Source organism: Gavialis gangeticus, unplaced genomic scaffold, assembly GCF_001723915.1.
Source record: "Gavialis gangeticus isolate Ggan-Ray unplaced genomic scaffold, GavGan_comp1, whole genome shotgun sequence".
Taxonomy (NCBI): domain Eukaryota; kingdom Metazoa; phylum Chordata; order Crocodylia; family Gavialidae; genus Gavialis; species Gavialis gangeticus.
This window is the reverse complement of record NW_017729022.1, coordinates 142,372,317-142,391,422: the sequence shown is the minus strand read 5'-3', so window position 1 is coordinate 142,391,422 and position 19,106 is coordinate 142,372,317. Positions and strand designations below refer to the sequence as shown.

The 19,106-nt window shown below is 39.8% G+C and overlaps 1 protein-coding gene across 5 annotated transcripts in view; it reads left to right on the top strand.

The window, feature by feature from the left end:
• The window catches only part of KIF16B (kinesin family member 16B), a 399,273-nt gene that overhangs the window by 81,572 nt on the left and 298,595 nt on the right, over positions 1 to 19,106 (top strand). For all 5 annotated transcript variants that reach the window (XM_019516257.1, XM_019516256.1, XM_019516255.1 and 2 more), the window contains exons 10-12: positions 4,301 to 4,476; positions 7,252 to 7,317; positions 12,113 to 12,172. In XM_019516257.1, coding sequence (XP_019371802.1) covers positions 4,301 to 4,476; positions 7,252 to 7,317; positions 12,113 to 12,172 — 302 coding nt within the window. The remainder of the gene's footprint in view (positions 1 to 4,300; positions 4,477 to 7,251; positions 7,318 to 12,112; positions 12,173 to 19,106) is intronic.

Here is a 19,106-nt window from a genome sequence, read left to right as displayed (position 1 = left end):
ATTGCTCCTACGCACTGTTTACACTTGTGCCTGGGACCACAGCATGGTGAGCTGGGTCAGAGCAGCCTCAGCCGGCAAGAGGTCTGGGGGAGTCAGCCTGCTAGCCCTGGGCTGCTCCAACCCAGCTCAGTGTGCTATGAAGGGGCTGGTTGGAGCACAAGTGTGATCCAGTGTGGGGCTAGCCAGCAGGCAGCCCCCCACACTGAAGTATCTTCATGCCCCAGCCAGCCTTGCTAGCATCTACAGATGTATTGCAACTCACTAACACTTATGTTTACAGGTACTAATCTATGGCGGCATGTATTAATTTAATGCAGCCTAAGAGGGCTGCATGTGTAGATGCTGAGACTTTATTGTGGAGCTAATTAGTCAGCTCCTCAATAAATGTCTTGTGTAATGCATCCTCTGACAGTCATAGAGAACTCACAGCTTTTTTTCTTGTTAGAAGCAAGTACCATGCTAGCCTCCTCTTAGATAGATTCATCGGTTGTAAGGGGCTTGAAGGGACCTTGCAAAATCATTGGTTCCAGCACCCCTTCACTAGGCAGGCAAGACAACTGGGGTCAGGTGACCCCAGTGAGGTGACAGTACAGTTTCCTCTGAAAGGTTTCCAGGGTAGGTGATTGCACCACCTCTGGAGGGATTTTATTCCACAGTGTGGACACTCTAAATGTGAAGAAGTTTTTCCTTAGTGTCGAGCTTGAAACTGTCTTCCAGGAGTTTGTGGCCATTACTCCTGGTTTTCCCCCAGGGTGCTCTGGTAAACAGTTGTTTTCTGAGCCCTTGATGTGTTCCCCTGATTTAGCAATAAGCTGCTACCAAGTCCTGTCTCAGCTTTCTCTTTTTTAGGCTGAAGAGACCCAGGTCCCTCAGCCTTTCCTTGTATGGCTTATCTTGGAAGTCTCTGATCATATGGGTGGCTTTTCTCTGGACTCTCTCACGCTTTTCCACGTCCTTGTTGAAGTGCAGTTCCCAGAACTGGACACAGTACTACAGCTGAGGTCTCACCAATGCTGAGTAAAGTGGAAGAATCACTTCCTTGGACCTAACTGTTGTGCAGTTAAGCTCGCAATCCTCCAATTTTCCCATGAGAACATCATGGGATACCAGATCAAAGACCTCTTGGAAGTCTAGGTATACAGTATCGATCTCCTCTCTCTTATCCAGGTGGTGAGTTACCTGGTCATAGAAGGAGTTGAGATTGGTAAGACAAGGCCTGCCCATGACAAAGCCATGCTGGTTGTCATTCAGAATCCTACCTCCTGCAAGCGTATTGCATATAAACTCCTTGATGAATTTTTCCAGGATTTTCCCTGGGATAGAAGGTAAGCTAATTGGCCTATAGTTGCCTGGGTCCTCTCTGCTCCCCTTCTTGAAGATGGGCACAACATTGGCCCTCTTCCAGTCTTTAGGGACCTTCCCAGAGTGCCACGAATTTTGGAAGAGTTTTGCCAGAGGTCTCACGATCGGCCAGCTCCTTCAGCACTCTCGGATGAAGTTCATCCGGTCATGCTGACATATAAATGTCTAACTTTTCTAACTGATCATGCACCAGCTCAACGTCAACAGTAGGAAGGCAGTCATTCCCACCATGCCTATTCTGAACCTTATCTGGTATGATTTTCCTCTTAGTTCGGTGAAATACTGATGCAAAGTAGTCATTCAGGAGTTCAGTTTTTTCCTGAGTGTCAGTAACCAGCAGTCCTGAGTTGTTAAGCAATGGCCCCATGCTTCCATTTGTTTTCTGCCTCTTTCCTACATACCTAAAGAAGGACTTATTGTCCTTGATTTCTGTCACTAGTTTATATTCAGTGGCCACCTTAGCTTTTCTAATTTGCAGGCCATTGTTGTATAGTCCTCCTTGCAGACTGTCCCAAGCTTCCATTGTTTGTATGCCTCTTTCTTCTTTTTCAAGAGGACCATGTTGGGCCAAGAGGGCTTACCAGCCCTTCTACTACATTTCCTCCACATGGTAATGGACTTCTTTTGTGCTTCAAGGGTCATGTCCTTGACGAACGACCACTCTTCATGCACTCCTTTCACCATCGGTCCTTGGTCCTGCAGCGCTTCCCCTACTATTGCCCTGAGCCTGTTGAAATTAACTTTTTTGAAGTCCAAAAACTTCAACCCTGCTAGCTGATTTGCCTGCCTTGTGATGGACAGTGAACATGATGGTGTTGTGGTTGCTGTCATCCAGGCTACCGTCTATATCCAAGTCACTCACCAGATTGTCTCCTTTGGCCAAGACCAAGTCTAGGAGAGTATTACCTCTGGTTGGCCTGTGCACTTCTTGAGTCAGGTAGAGCTCTTCGATACAGGTCAGGAAGCAACACAACCAATCTGACTTATCTCTTGGGAGGAGCACTCAGCTGTCTGGGTAATTGACATCACCCATGATGATCATGTCCTGTGGATGCATGGCCTTTGCCAGTTCTTGAGAGAACTCCAGATCGAGCTCCTCCCCTTGGTTTGCTGGTAGGTGTATACAGCTACAGTTAGGTCTCTCTCACCATGCCCCGCTCCCCGTAGTTTGACCCAGAGAGTTTCAAGTCGCTCTTCTTTGGAGCCGATGTCGGCCTCCAAGGAGGTATACTGCTCCCTCACGTAGAGAGCTACACCTCCACCTTTCTTCCATGCTTTATATAGTTACCTAATTTGGCTTTATATGCTTTTAGATGATTTATATAGTTACCTAATATGGCAGGTTTTGGGGTTAGAAACAGAACAAGATTTTTTGCAAGGCTCCCTGCCATTGTGGGCTCCGCCATACGTTGTTTCCGTATTAATGATTGTTTATTTATCTCTTGGACTTATGGTCTCATTCTGCTGTTCTATTTGGTATTTTATAAATAAGATAGTCTCCTAGTGAAATCATTATCCCATTTCTTCTGATTGTGTCCTCTTCTCACGTGCTTGGGTGTTGAATTCCACCCAAAGATGGTTTAATGTAAAATATTTCACACATTTTACTATATTCATGTGTTTAAGAATTTGATAATTTTAAAACTGTTGCAATTTGTACGGTATTTACTTTTGCAAACCAAAATGCATGTCTGCCTTACTAGAAAAATGTGAAAGAATGAATGTACTGACACTTTCAGTTACAAGATCTTGTTCTTCATTAAATTACCTCCTTAAAAAAGTGCAGTTGGGGACCCTTGTTGAAGCGTTTGAAAGCAGCCAGCGTGGTTGTGGTATTGTGGTCTCCAGACACACAAGCTCAGTACAAAGACCATTTTTATAAGTAGGTGTGTTTCTTCTCTCTTCTATTTCTTTCTGTTCCTTTTATTGGCATGTCTACACTGTATCCACTGTGTGTTCAGGAAACATGTTTTGTTTACCTATTCTTGCTCAGGGTGCACGAAACCCCAGAATTAGGCAGTGTATTTGGTTTAGCAAAGCCCAGAACTTCTCTTGGACTCCTTATCTTGAGTGCTGTTGCCCAGTGCCTTGCAAAACTAGCCACCGGGTCTGATATCTGGGGCTTGGCACACACTGGGTGCATCTACATGAGACGCTACATAATGGTAATAATGCACTATGGTGATGTAGGGTTGGCAGGCACAAACCATGAGGCTATGTTGTCATAGCAATGCACTTTGCTATAGCGCATTTCTATGGCAAGGTAGTGGCTAAAAATAACTGTACCACCAGCATGATGCTTTATGAGCTGTTACTGTGCCATGCAGTAACAACGGCTCTGTAGGGGCACATGTAAATATGTGCAGTGTGTGGGAACAAATGTGTGAAGTGTACTTTTTAGTAGTTTTTCATACTCCCAAGAAAGCAGTATAGAAATACCTTTTGTTTACTTTCTGCCAAGGGAGTAGTAGAATTTATTTTCAAACTGAAGGACTACCATACTGTGTTGCTTTTGCTTAAATTTCACATTTGACAATGGATTTGAGACTTGGGGGTGAGGGGGGAAGCACTGTTTCTTTCCATTATTGTAAACATTTGAAAACTTGTACATTTTAAGGAACATGTTATACTTAATATAAAATCGATTATCATCTGAGTTGTAAAAATGTTTGTTTGGTTGATAACAAGACTTCATGCTTCTATATTCAATAGGCCTGACTGCTCTGAATATACATCAGCGTAACTGTTAACTTTAGTAGAGTTATGTTGACATAATTGTGAAGGAAAGTGAAGAATTAGGACTATAGCCATGGTATTAAAATTTACCATGGTTTGTCCCCATGCACATAAAGTTTATCTGACCTTTAAAATATAAATTGACTTTAGTAAATGCAACTTATGGTACTGTATGTATTATTTCTGAATTCATTTTTCTCAGCTATTTCACCTGCTGATGTCAATTATGGAGAAACCTTAAGTACACTGCGATATGCAAATAGAGCCAAAAACATCATCAACAAGCCTACCATTAATGAGGATCCTAATGTCAAACTAATTCGTGAGCTGCGAGCTGAAATAGCCCGATTGAAAACCTTGCTTGCTCAAGGGAATCAGGTTAGTTTAACTTGCTATTTAAGTATAATTGTTTCTGAGTAATAACATCTTTCTAGATCATAAACAGAATTATTTTTTGTTATGTTAATATTAATAAACAAACTGTATCTGAAGGAGTGAGTTGTCTTTCTTTTTAGAACTGGTTTCTATTTGGCTCCTATGCCATCTCTGTAATGTGTTAAAAAAAATTTAGTTTGCCTGGATAGGATCAGAGCTTTCATTATAATATATTCCAGATAAATTTTTAATGCAGCATCCACCAACTAACATTCAAGAAATATTTATAGCCAGCTAGAGAGGTGGAAAAGATGCCTTTGTTAAGTATTGATACTGTTCTATTATGCTAAGTATAATAAAATATTTTAAGACATAGTTTGCAAATGCAGGTTGAATTAGATTTGAGATTTGTAGGTATTTTATATCATAAGGAACTTTAGGGTGTTTGCTAAGTTTTGTAAAAGTAAAAGCAACTTATTTGGCTGTATGGTATCAAGAAAACAAAAAGTACGCTTAGCAAATATTTAAAAGCATCTTTAGGTGCATCTACACATGCAATTAATGCAACTGAATAAAATCTGGTGCATTTTGAGCCAGAGTAAACTAATCTGGATGTCACCATCTACACATGCATTTAAGCACAGCAGTATACTCAGTTGTCGGATAGTACTAGTGTCTGATGGGACTATCCAGTGGCTCAGTTAATTAATCTATATTGGCCTACACCGCACATGTGTAAACTGTGATGCTTTACTGTACAATAGATTAATCTACTGCACAGTAAAGCGCATGTGTATACGTGCCTTGTGATACCCTATGTAATGATGAGTGGGTTAAAAACTGAGAAAAAGAGATCAGTTGTCTGTTAAAGTTAAGTCAATCATTTTTGCACATTTGCTCAATCTAATCTGAACATTTAAAAGGTAAACTCATTTTTTTTTAAATTAGCCAATGGCTGTTAGTGGCTTATATTGTAGGAAGGTGCTCTTGGGGTACCTAATAGCAAATGGTAAGACTGGCAAGAATCAGAAGACATTTTGGGCGTTGGCTATTTATCTATTTAAAGTTTTTTTATATACATCTTTTTTAAAGGACCTTCTAACAATAGTTTTTGATAATGCCAGTCTTTTCAAATGATACCGTATTTTTGTCAAAGTGCTTGTTAGGTTCTTGACCTAATGTCAGAAAATGCCAGTGGCTTGAAGTATATTTTACTTTTTTGTTAGGACAAGAAATTCTGCTTAACTTTCTAGTTTGGGGACTGAATTAAACGTTTAATTATTTGGACTGTACTTGGAGTGAACTCAAGGGAATTGTCAAAGTATCTTCCAGTTTTACAGCTCTGCCATTTGAATAATCAAATCAAACTCTAATAAATATGACTAATTAAATAAGTATTATACTTTCTTAAATCTTCTCAGTGCAGTTTGATTCATTGAAAGGAACCTTTTTGGTTAAGCTCATGAAAGCTCTTATTAAAGATATAAGACTTTAAAATACTGTAAATTATTGTTAACACCATAAAGGTCACGTGTGTGCATGTCCTGACAATCTTACTCAATTGTGCAGTGCTTGTTGCATTAAATGCACAGGTGTATATCACATCATTTATAGCTATTATATGTAAAATGAAACGGGTCTCCAACTGCAAGATGGTATGATAAGCTGATGGTGGCGCTTGAAATTAAGGCATGTAGTTGAAAAGCTATAGTAGAATCCAGTGAATTGTCTCCCTCATTGTGCCATTATAGATTACTGTGTTTTTTTTTAAATGAACATGATTTGGGCAGGAGGAAATAAAGTGCATCCAAATCCCTGTATTTTTTCTTTTGCACAGTTGAGCTTTAATCATGCTATGAAATGATAATCAGGGCAGCATATTTCTTGACAAACAGTATTACTGACTTGCTACGATAGTTAAGTTTCATATTATTATGTTCAATACTTGTTGAGAAATAGGGTGAGATGACTGGTAATGTTCAAATCTTGTATTTCTCACAAAATATCCAAAGTGAGTATTGTATTGCTATTTTACTGTAAATGATAAAAACCACTTCAGGTTGTCAGGTCTTTTCTTTCTTAAATACTGTTTGACTTAATGTGCTCTTAAGTGTACATTTTAGACTCAGTTGAAGAGCTAGTACTTTGACATGGTTCCAAGTTACAAAGTAGTAGATATCAGAAAATAAATCTGGTTATGCTGTGGAGAATTCCAGAGAGTCTTTGTTCATGATGTTAAAGATGGCTGTGATAGAAAGAGTGCAGAGCCAACCTAAATTAATTGAATTTGTGATGCTTGGTAAAACAGCAGGTGGTGTAAGATACGCACAAGAGAATATAAATCCTTGTATAATTTCTTCTAAGGATAGTCTTTATATTCCCAGAATATTGTATTGCAAATGTTACCATGGCTCACTGAGAGTATTAGTTACCCAAAACCCAACACTAGGGTCTATTTGGAGGTTTATGTAACAAAGAGCATTGCTTAAATGTTTTATGTATGTTTTATTGTTTAATCAAATTTAACTTGATATATTTTGAAAAGACAAATGCTTGTAAAAGTCTGTCTGTTTTCTGAAACATAGGTGTGTCATGGATGTATGCGTGCGTGTGTGTGTGATATTATTTTTATTTTAAATTTATATTTTAATTTATATATCAGGTCTTGCTTTGCTAGTTAATTAAAATATCTCCACATAGTGTTTAATTTCTTTTGAGTATTTAAGTATATTATGCTATATATTTTGCAAATAACTATTTATTTTTTTACAATTTTAGATTGCACTCTTGGATTCTCCTACAGCTTTAAGTATGGAGGAGAAGCTTCAACAGAATGAAGCAAGAGTAAGTTATAATTGTATTTTTTTTTTGGAAATAAAGTGCAGTCTGGATACTGGAGTGGCAACAACTCATCAGGAGTTTCACAGCATATATTTTGGTGTTATCATCTTTTACTAAACTTCACTTTCTTGAATTCATCTAGCCTGAAAATCCTTCAAACTGATATTTATTCTCTTGTAAAGAAGTACACCTGCCTTTCTTCAAATGCTCAAATCCAAGATGAGGGGCTTCTTTCCCTCTGTTAAATGGAGAAGGGGAAACCTCATCTTGGAATCAGTAGTTTTTAAGATCTTTTAACAAAGCAAGGTAAAATTCATAATTACATGGATAAAATAATAGACTTGGTATAATTAATGTAGCAGTGCAAAGCAATGGAGTATGCAATAACGCCTATTAGTAGCAAAGTTTTTATCTGGAACATATTTTACAGTAGAGGTAGTATCAAACACCTGCTTTCCGTACTCTGTTCAAAACTTATGGCAAAGCTTGAGTGTTAGCTGTTCGAACTTTTTTGTAGTGATTTTCCTCATAACAGTATTTGGTTTGTAGAGTGGAATCACATTTGAAAATGTATTTAACAATTTCTTTGCCTCCATTTTTCTGAGCAGGGACCAGGTCATACCCCCCACTGGGATCTCCAGTGGTCCCAGGGGAGGTGCAGCCAGGACCAAGGTCAGAGAGGACCTAGTCAGGGAACTTCTGGTGGGACTGGGCATGTTCAAATCAGCTGGTCCTAACGATCTCCACCCCAGAGTGCTGAGAGGATTAGCAGAGGTCATTGTGGGACCCCTGGCACAGCTTTACAAGCACTTGTGGTGCTCTGGCGAGGTGCCAGAGGGCTGGAAAAGGGCCACTGTCCCTATTTTCAAAAAAGGGAGGAAAGAGGACCCAGAAAATTATAGGCCTGTTAGTCTTACCTTTGTCCTGGGGAAGCTCTTTGAGAAAATCATCCAGGTGCACATCTGCGAGGGGCATGCAGGGGCATGTATGCTTAGGGGCAACCAACATGGGGTCATTAGAGGCAGGTCCTGTCAGACCAACCTGGTGGCCTTCTATGACCAAGTCACAAAATCCTTGGATGCAGGTATTGCAGTGGACGTAGTCTTTCTGGACTTCAGGAAGGCCTTAGACACTGGTTCTCACCTCATTCTCATTAAAAAATTAGGAGACTGTGGTGTCGATGCCTACACAGTCAGATGGGTTGCCAATTGGCTGGAGGGCCACACCCAGATAGTGGTGGTGGATGGGTCATTTTTGACCTGGAGGGATGTGGGCAGTGGGGTCCCCCAGGGCTCGGTCCTCGGGTCTGCAGTGTTCAACATCTTCATCAGCAACTTGGATGAGGGGGTGAAAAGCACCTTGTTCAAATTCGCAGATGACACTAAGATGCAGAGAGAAGTGGGCATGCTGGAGGAGAGGGACAGGCTATAATTGGATCTGGACAGGTTACAGGGGTGGGTGGATAAGAGTAAGATGGGATTCAATACTGACAAGTGTAGGGTACTGCACCTAGGGAGAAAGAACCAGCAGCATACCTACAGGCTGGGGAACTCCCTTTTCGTTGGCACAGAGGCAGAAAAGGATCTTGGAGTCATTATAGACTCCAAGATGAACATGGGCCGCCAATGTGGGGGTGCAGTCAGGAAGGCTAACCGCATGCATCACGAGCTGGTCCAAGGAGGTGATCCTCCCCCTCTATGTGACACTGGTCAGGCTGCAGTTGGAGTACTGCATCCAGTTCTGGGCGCTGCACTTCAGGAGGGATGCGCACAACATGGTGAGGGTCCAGCGGAGGGCCACCTGCATGATCAGGGGGTAGCAGGACAGGCCCTACGAGGAGAGGCTAAGGGACCTGAACCTGTTCAGCCTCCACAAGAGAAGGCTGAGAGGGGATCTGATGGCCATCTATAAATTGGCCAAAGGAGACCAGCAGTCAATGGGAAAGCCCCTGTTCCCCCGAACACTACTGGGAGTAACAAGGAATAACGGCTATAAGTTGACGGAGAGTAGGTTCAGACTAGACATCAGGAGGCACTACTTCACAGTGAGGGTGACTAGGATCTGGAACCAACTTCCAAGGGAAGTGGTGCTTGCTCTTACCCTCGTGGTCTTCAAAAGGAGACTAGATAGACATCTTGCTGGGGTTATTTGACCCCAGCATTCTTTCCTGCCCATGGCAGGGGGTCAGACTTGATGATCTGCTCAGGTCCCCTCCGACCCTACCAACTATGAAACTATATTGGAAAGAAGAACACATACACACATGGATATATGCTTACGCAGGCTCATAAGAAATTAGGGCTGGAAGGGACCTTACAGGGTCGTCTAGTTCAGCCCGCTGCTCAAGGCAGGATCATCTCTGACAAAACTGTCCCAGAAAAATGTCTGTCTAACCTGCTCTTTAAAATGTTGAAGGATGGAGATTTTACAATTTCTCTAGATAGCTTCTTCCAGTGCTTGACCAACCTTACAGTCAGAAAGTTCCTTCTAATTTCTGGCCTGATTTCTTCTTCTGAAGTTTGAGGCAGTTCCTCCTAGTTCTGTTCCATACAGCTCCAGAAAAAACCCATCTCCATCCTTTCTGTAATTGCCCTTCAGGTATTTGAACACTGTTACCAAGTCCCACCTCAGTCTTCTTTTCTCCAAATAACACTAGTTCTTTCAGCCTTTCTTTGTAAATCTTGCTTCTCAGGCCCCAAGTGACACTCATGTTAATACAAACCAGTTTGCTGTTGGCCCTGTGTGTGCATGCATGCGTGTGTGCATATTCTTGGAGTATTTATATTTCTTGTGAATATTTAGTTGGATAGTAGAAACTGCTGAATGTTAGTTAATTATAATATATTATTCATGCTCTGGCAGTAATCATTGCTTGTCCTGCTCAGAAATGTTGTCCTCTCTGCGTGGGAAGTATATGGAGCATATTTTATTATCCTTTGTCAACCTCATTAGCACGTTATGTGATTACTATTTAAGATAATTGCTACAAGCATAATTACTGGATTACTGAAAATTCTTAGCAGATATTACAATGGTTACAGCTTTTTTATAATTGAATGGTTATAATAATGGATTTGTTTCTACAGATCTAAAGACTTTATTACCATATTTAAATTAACTGACAAATGTATGGTAGGTTTCTTTGATTTAATGAATTGACTGCTGTTTTATAGTACCAGTTTTAAATAAGTTCTATGCATTAAAAATTCTCCAAAAGCATTTGAATATAGAGGTGATGAACATAATCACTTGTTAATAGTTTCTTTAAAAAAATTAGAAAAAAGAAAGAAAATTGTTGACAAGAGTATTAGTCTGATTGTCAGTACTGAAGACCCACGAGGCACATAGAGCGGAAAAGATAGTGCATTTGTCTCTCAAATCCTGAGTTACAAGTGAAAATGCATCAGGTGATTTCAGTTTATTCCCTTGACAAGGGCAGTTGACCATATTTGTATAACTTCCATACAGTGCAGTTTAACTGGTAGTCTAGCTTCAAAGACCCTAGCAGTGAACTTGCAGGAGTTGCATGTCAAGAGAAGGTTCATTTGGCAGAAATGAGTAGGGAACCATTACTATTTCATAACAATATACATATGAGTTTTGTCAGGCATAGCGGTTTGGTCTTGTGTTTAAGCAGCTCATCGCTAAGGTAGGTTCAAGTGGGAAAAGATGTATATAAACCCTTGAATTCCAGCAATATGTTGAACTCCAGAAAAAACTGGGGGGGAGTATATTACAGATATTCCTGTTGTTTGGGAATAACTGCTGTGCTCCAGGTCTGTGAACAATTTATAATATCTACAACCTTGTATATATTACGGCAGCAATTTTTGGAGCCTGGGATGAGGGCTATCTAACTAAAAATATTAAATATAGCCTTCACTTGGAGTATTGGTTACGAATTAAATTTATGAGGTAAAGAACATAGTAAAATGTAGAACAGGCATATTCTTGTACAGAGATGCAGAGTAAACTTCCAGTTTGTTGAGTCAGGCATCTAAAAAGCTGATATGTGCATATTCTTTATTTTGTATAGTACTTATATATTAAATGAATATAAATCCCATACCCTATTGTACAAGATATATATAAAATATTATGAAAGTGTTTGTACACATGTATGACCTTTAAAGAACCTTTTTAAAATGAATTATAACCTGTATATGAATATGCATTATGATGATTACAGTTGATCGTAATTTTCTGCTCATTTCTAAATTTAGCTGCAGTGTTTGACTTGCTCTGTAACTGCAAGAATTCATAGGGTTGATTTAAGCACCATATGACATTCTTTCATTTGTTCTGAAAACACCTGCCATTGTTTTAAATGGCTATGTCCCTAGTTCCCTGTTTTTATGTAACACTGAAAATCAGAGTTTTCATAATCTAAATATCTTTTCCACACTAAAAAAATAGAAATCAGAAGTATGAGAGATCACTGATACTGTTTTTCATCATTCTGTATATTGTAGAAATAAACAGCTAAAAACAAGTATGGGAGTAACATAGATCTTATTTTGTTTTGTAGAAGTTGTGTGACCACTGTGAAATATATTTTGAGCTGGACTATTAGCTCAAAATAATCTGAGCTAGACTAAGTTACAACAGGGAGAATACTTCTACATATGAAGGCCTCCTCTCAATTTGGTAATTTGCTTTACTAGAGAATCTTGCAACAAGTTGGAAAAATATTCACTGATGACCTTAGTTGTTTTTTTTTATGTAAAACTTTGACAGTATTTCAAAGAAAAGCTTTATTTAAATATAGAAAATTATTTTTTTAATTTTATTTTTATAGGTACAGGAGCTTACCAAAGAGTGGACAAACAAGTGGAATGAAACTCAGAACATCCTAAAAGTAAGGATTTTCTAATTTGATAATATTTAACTGGTCTTGCAGATATGGAATTTTCCTTTAATGCGATTCTTTCTTACTAAACAAAACTTACTGGTCCTAAATCTGATGCAGTTATTTGGGATTTAGATTTTTCAGTTAAAAAAAACAACAAAATGAAACAAACACTTTTCTGATTATGCTGGATAATTTCCTTTTTGGACTTGACTATTTCAAATGCTGAATCTTTTACCATGTTGACTATGAAAACAAATCCAAAGAAAAACCTTCATCTCCCTTTTTGCTGACTTGTTCCATGACAGCAGCTGGCACATTTTACTTTGTGTTATGTTAGAAGATGCTGTGACAGCCTTTTGGATTTGTCTCTGGATTTTTTTATGTACGAATCTGGAAGTATTCAGTAGCAGTCATTACAATGTAGCGTTGCAATATAGTCTACCATTATCTGACTTTCCGAGCTTAATTTTTTAATTTTTTTCATTTTGTTTCTATTGCCTACTCCATGACAGACTACATAAAGATTAATGGTCAAGATTTATATGAAAGCCTTGCTGCTTAGAGGGATGGTGTTGCAAGTGTTTTGAAATTATTTTGCATTTGATAACATATCTGAAGAGTCACATCCATTCTATTCACTTGAATTCAAAGAAAGTTTTGTAAGCTTGACAGAAGACTTTTAATGCATCACCTCATTTCTCTTGGCCTCTGTGAATATCATCGTAACTGTTGTTTCTAATCAGAGCAAAGAAGCCTTAATGTAAACTTTTGTCTCATTCTTCTTTGCTAGATGTTTCTGCTGGTCTTTTTATTGGTGATAGTGATGGTCTGGTTGGATACTTTAACAAACTACCCTTCCTGTATTTTAAGATCTAAGCTTAAGAATCTATACCCATCTTTATCTCTTACAGAATCTAACATAATGTTTCTTGTAAAATATTGTTGTGTGACATTAAATTTCATTTTATTTCTGGATACACAGTATAACCTCATAATAATAAAAACCTATGGGACTGGGAGAAAAGTTCACTAAAAGAGCGTGCTTTTTCTAATAGGGTTAGACAGTTTGCTGCATCATAATGAAGTCACTTTCTGCTGTTAGAATTGGTAGAAACAGTGGTTTGTTATAAACAAAGTTTATTATAAGTCATTTATACTATATTACTGCATATGCTGAATGTGAGGTTGCTGGAAAGTTCTGAGTGTAACTCAAGCAAGGAACTGATACTAGAACTCCATCTCCTCATTTAATTTGCATCACTTTTTAATACTTTTAATTTTACATCATAAGAAATAAGAGGCTCAGGAGTGAATTAGCTGATTTCCAAATAACTCTGATAGCTCTGTGCTTCAAAATAAATAATAAGTAGTTTGGAGTGCAGTGCAGAATTGGAATCTGCCTGGCAGATGGCATGACAGAATGGAGTGATTTTGTTTAATGTCTGTCCAGAGATTGAGCTGGGAATTAATATTTGCATATTCCTCAGAGACTTTTGGTTCAATTTTCCATTATTAGCTTTTCGCATGGTGTTCTATGCATTAGTTAAACTGGGATTCTTTCATTATCCTCTTGCTTTTAACTTAGCTTTTTTTCCTTGTCACATAGAAGAGTGTGATAGTTGACTATATGAAATTGGTATGGCGTAGCATATGGAATGTCTGTAATTTTATACGGTTATGTAGGAATTGCACTGAGTCTTCAGTTATCTCGGCAGAAAGTACAGAATTATAAAAAGTCATTAATTGAACAACTTGCCTAAACTATGGAAAACTGTGCTTGCTACACAGCTGAATACACAAGACTACAAAAGGCAGAGCCAGATTTCTGTTCATTCTAGTGGTTCTAAACCTTTATTAGATTAATTCCTGGCTGCTTTTGTATTCTACACTTGCATACATTTAGTCATTTTATATTTTAGTATCTGGCCATAAGCAGTCAGTAAAACTCTCACCTTGTCCTGGAAAAATGGAAATCAGTAAGAGGCGTGTTCTCTTTTCTGCTGTGTTTTACACTGCTTGGTGCATATTTCTTTTTCCTGTCTTGTCTTTATGGTGTTCTTAAGTTACCTTGCTACGATTTGGGTGAGAAGGGGACGTTTCATAAGAAGTTTATCTGAAGGAGTAGTCTGAAATCTATATCTTGGATCCAAATGTAGTTTGGAAACAGCAGCTGGCACGGAGTTCAGTGGTCTGTGCGCTAAGAGATGTTTCTTGTCATGAAGTCTGAACTGTTTTTTGGTTTCTGGATTGATTTTTCTTTTTTTCAAATACTGTTTTTGATGACCTATAGAGCCCTAAATGTCCTGGAACATTTTTTGTCTAAGAGATGGGCTTTTGTTCTGCACATCATGCTGTAATTGCAGGCAAGATTGATGCCTGAGCTCAAGGCTCATCAGTGTTATAGACGTGACTGACGAGCATTCTCCAGTACAGATTTGGAAGCTTGTTTCTTTCTATGTCTGTAGAAGTCCAAATTTCATAGTCCTCAGCCTTCTAGACCTACCTCTTTTCCATTGCTGAGTAAAGGAGGCTCATATGATAAGGGATTCTGTTGTGGACAGTGCATGGAAGTTATTTAGCTTGTTACCTTTACATAGTTTCTGGACTATTTGACTTGGCTTTGGATAACTGGCCAGGTTTTCATTTCTCCTACAGCTTTAACTTGGTTACAGATGTTATGGGCTGCATTAGTACTATCACAAGTGAGTGTACATTTTGCAAATGGAATGCAAAATGTTACGAACTCATGAGCTTTGTTTATTAAGTTTCATGCTCTTTGGGAGCCTGACTATGGTTGGCAACAGTGGGGGAATAGGGAAAATTTTTCTTGTCACTAGAGCCCTCAGGGAATTGGGTGCCCTCAGTTCTTCCCCAGTAGCCAGCGAGGATATCCTGGGAGGGAAAATAGGAGTTTGGGGAGTGCTGCCTATATGGAGAGCAGGGGAGAAAAGAACCTATGCAGTAGTTTCCAGTGATCATGAAACTATACCAGGGTTTGTTGCGGGTAGGTCTTGCTTAACCAATCTTACTTCCTTTTACGACCAGGTGACCTATCACCTGGACAAGGGGGAAGAGATTGATGTCATATATCTTGACTTTAAAAAAGCCTTCGATCTGGTATCCATGATGCCCTTTCAACAAAACTGGCCAACTGTGGCCTTGGCTTCACTGTGATCCGCTGGCTGGGAAATTGGCTCCATGGTCGGAACCAGAGGGTGGTGGTTGACAGAAGTCAATTGTTGTGGTGTGCTGTGACCAATGGGGTCCCTCAAGGCTTTTTCCTTGGGCCTGTATTATTCAACATCTTCATTAATGATGTGGACATTGGCATCAGAAGCGGACTGGCCAAGTTCGCCAATGACACTAAACTTTGGGGTAAAGCATCCACACCCAAGGACAGGAGGGTCCAGGCTGACCATGACAGGCTCAGGAAATGGGCAGATGAGAACTTGATGGTGTTTAACACCGAAAAATGCAAGGTTCTCCATCTTGGGAAGAAAAATTCGCAGCATGCTTATAGGCTCAGCAGAGCTTCGCTGGCTAGCACTACAGATGAAAGGGACTTGGGAGTCATGATTGACCACAGGATCAACATGAGCCTTCAATGTGATGCTGCGGCTAGTAAAGCGAGCAAAACACTGGCTTGCATCCATAGATGCCTTTCAAGCAAATCCCAAGATGTCCTTCTTCCCCTGTATTCGGTCTTAGTGAGGCCGCAGCTGGAGTCCAGTTTTGGGCTCCACAATTCAAAAAGGATGTGGAGAAGCTTGAGAGAGTCCAGAGAAGAGCCATGTGCATGATCAGAGGTCAGGAAAACAGATCTTATGATGAGAGGCTGAGAGCTATGGGACTCTTCAGCCTAGAAAAGCACAGGCTTAGGGGTGATCTGGTGGCCACCTATAAGTTTATCAGGGTTGTTCACCAGAATCTGGGGGAATGTCTGTTCACTAGAGCGCCCCAAGGGATGACAAGATCGAATGGTCACAAATTCCTCCATGACCATTTCAGGCTGGACATAAGGAAGAACTTCTTTACTGTCTGAGCCCCTAAGGTTTGGAATAGACTGCCACCAGAGGTGGTTCAAGCACCTACTTTGAACGCCTTCAGGAGACATTTGGATGTTTATCTTGCTGGGATCCTATGACCCCTGCTGCCTTCCTGCCCCTGGGGCAGGGGGCAGGACTCGAAGATCTTCCAAGGTCCCTTCCAGCCCTAATGTCTATGAATCTATACCGTCCTACTTGCAGTCTTTCCCATTTCTCTCACTCTTTTCATCTTTCCTTCAACTCCCATAAAGAAAGGGAAATAATTGTTCATTCCTACTTAAATGTTCTTCCGCTGCTGCCCATTCCTGGTTAGGAGGCACTTTTGCCTAATCCTTCCATTGGTACCTGGTTGGTAGGATCCCCTAGAAGGCAAGTCTGTGGGGGGTGGTGATGGAATTCAGAAGCCCTAGTGTACTTTAAGGAGGCCCTTTGGGGGCACAGGAGCAACCTATCCTGACACAGAGAAAGAATAGGAAGTACAGCAGGAGGTCAGTCATGCAAAATAAGGCAAATAAGCTCTTCAATGAGTTGAAACTCAGAAAGGGAGCATCTACAAAGTGGAAATTCTGTCATAGTACTAGGGAAGAATATAAGAGTATTATGTGGGCTTGCAGAAAGAAAATTATGAAGGCCGAGGCTCAATTTGAGGTACAGCTGGCAAGGTCATAAAAGGCAACAAAAAAGGATTCTACAGGTGTGTCAAGAATAAGAGGAAGACCAGAGAAACCACAGGTCCCTTATGGAGTGTGAAAGGCCATCTATTTAGGGATAATGCAGAGAGTGCATTTAATGCCTTTTTTTTTTTTTTACTTCAATCTTCTCAAATAGGGGCAGCTACCAGATGACGAGTGCAGTTGGCAGCAAAGATAGGGAAGGAGACAAATAGTCTAGAGTAACAAAAGACGAGGTTAGAGATTACTTAGAGATACTAGATACAGTACTTTCTAGTCTACAGGGCCAGACTGTATGGACCCTAGGGTACTGAAGGAGTTGGCTGAGGTAATTTCAGAGCATTTGGCTATTCTCTTTGAGAACTCATGGAGGTGGTGTGAGGTCCCAGATTACTGCAAAAGGACAAATATAGTACCCATCTTTAAGAAAGGGGAAAAGGAGGATCCGTGGAATTACAGACCAGTCAGCTTGACCTCAGTACCTGGAAAGATCATGGAGCAGGTCCTCAGAGAATCTGTTGTAAAACGAGGTGATTGGGAACAGCCCCTGTGGATTTCCCAAGAGCAAGTCATGTATGACCAACCTAATTTCCTTTTATGATAAGGTGACAGGCTCTGTGGTTGTGGCAAGAGCAGTGGATGTGATCTACGTTGATTTTGGGAAGGCTTCTGACAGCTTGACATTCTTATTAACTCTAGGAGGGGTAGCAAAAAAGTTGAGAGTGTTTTGTAAGAGTCTACCTCCACATATGGGATGACTGTCTACACAGCAGCACATCTGAGAAGGACCTGCAGTTATAAGGCATTACAAACTCAACCTAAGTCAGCAACATGAAGCTGTTGTTCCCATGATATTCTTATTAACAATCTCAGGAAATACAGACTAGATGAAAGTACCGTAAGGTGGATACATAACTGGTTGGATCATTACACACAACGAGTAGTCATTTATGGATCAATATCTATTTGGGAGGAGGTATCAAGTGGGGTTCCCCAGGGCTCTGTCCTGTGTCTCATATTGTTTAATGTAGTCAATGATTCAAACACTGGGATTGAGCTCATGATTAGCAAATCTGTAAACAAGAACAAGTTGGGCAGAGTTGGAGATACTCCAGAGGGCAGGACTAGGATTCAGAATGACCTGGATAAACTGAAAAAATGGTCTGCAGTCATTCAGATGAAATTCAACAAGGACCTGTGCAAAGTCCTGCACTTAGGACAGTATAACTATATGCGCAAATACAGGCTGGGGAATGACTGGCTGGGCTGCAGTACTGCAGATAAGGACCTGGAGATTACAGTGGACAATGAACTGAATATGAGCCAACAGTGTGCTCTTGTTGCAAAAAACCCCCCCCAAAACCCCAACAGCATGCTGGGTTGTATCAACAGGAGTGTTGCTTGCAAACCAAGAGGAGTGAATCTTTTGCTCTATTTAGCTCTACTGTCCTAGGAAGTTTGTAGAACTAAGTTTTCTTTGCACTTCTAAGACCCATCTCCCTTTTGTTCCAAAACTCTTAAGCAGCCAAGTTGTTCACTACCTTCTCGCATGTGTCCACCACATGCAAATTCAGGTAACAGCACTTAAGAATTTCCTACTTTTATTATACTCAAGCATGCATTTTCGAAGGTGAAATTTGATAAAGAATCACTTTTTTCAGCTTTAGCAAATAGATTATAACACCTTAAAGACCTATTTACACAGTGAGTTCAAAATGTTATAGTTTGGGTGTTTTTTAATTGTGTTCACAATACAGTGGGTAAATTTTATTAATATTTAATTCTAAAATAATTTAAGAGATTACATTCATACCTTCCAAAATGATTCAGTATCTGGGCATGGAAAGCTTTATTCCAAATGGTGATTGCTTCATTAAGTTTTTAGCGTGTAAAGATCAAACTTTAATGGAAAATGGTTTTCAGCTCAAAGCATAGCAGTTGCAATGGATAAAATATTGTGTGTGCAAGTTTCTGTGGTTATGTGTGTGTTCAACTTTAAATAGGTTTTGTAGTGCTTGGTCTCTATCCTGTATGGAGCTCTGTAAAATGTTGATATTTGTTTCATTTGTTGCTTTGACCATTTGATTCATATATATTATCAGTGGTGTGCACATTCTTTCTTGATCTTTCTGGATTTGGTTCTGATCTTGTTGAATTTGGTACTGTATCATCTGCCCAGGTACAAGGGATCCTCCTGTACCTTCTGTCAATAGATGCTGAATC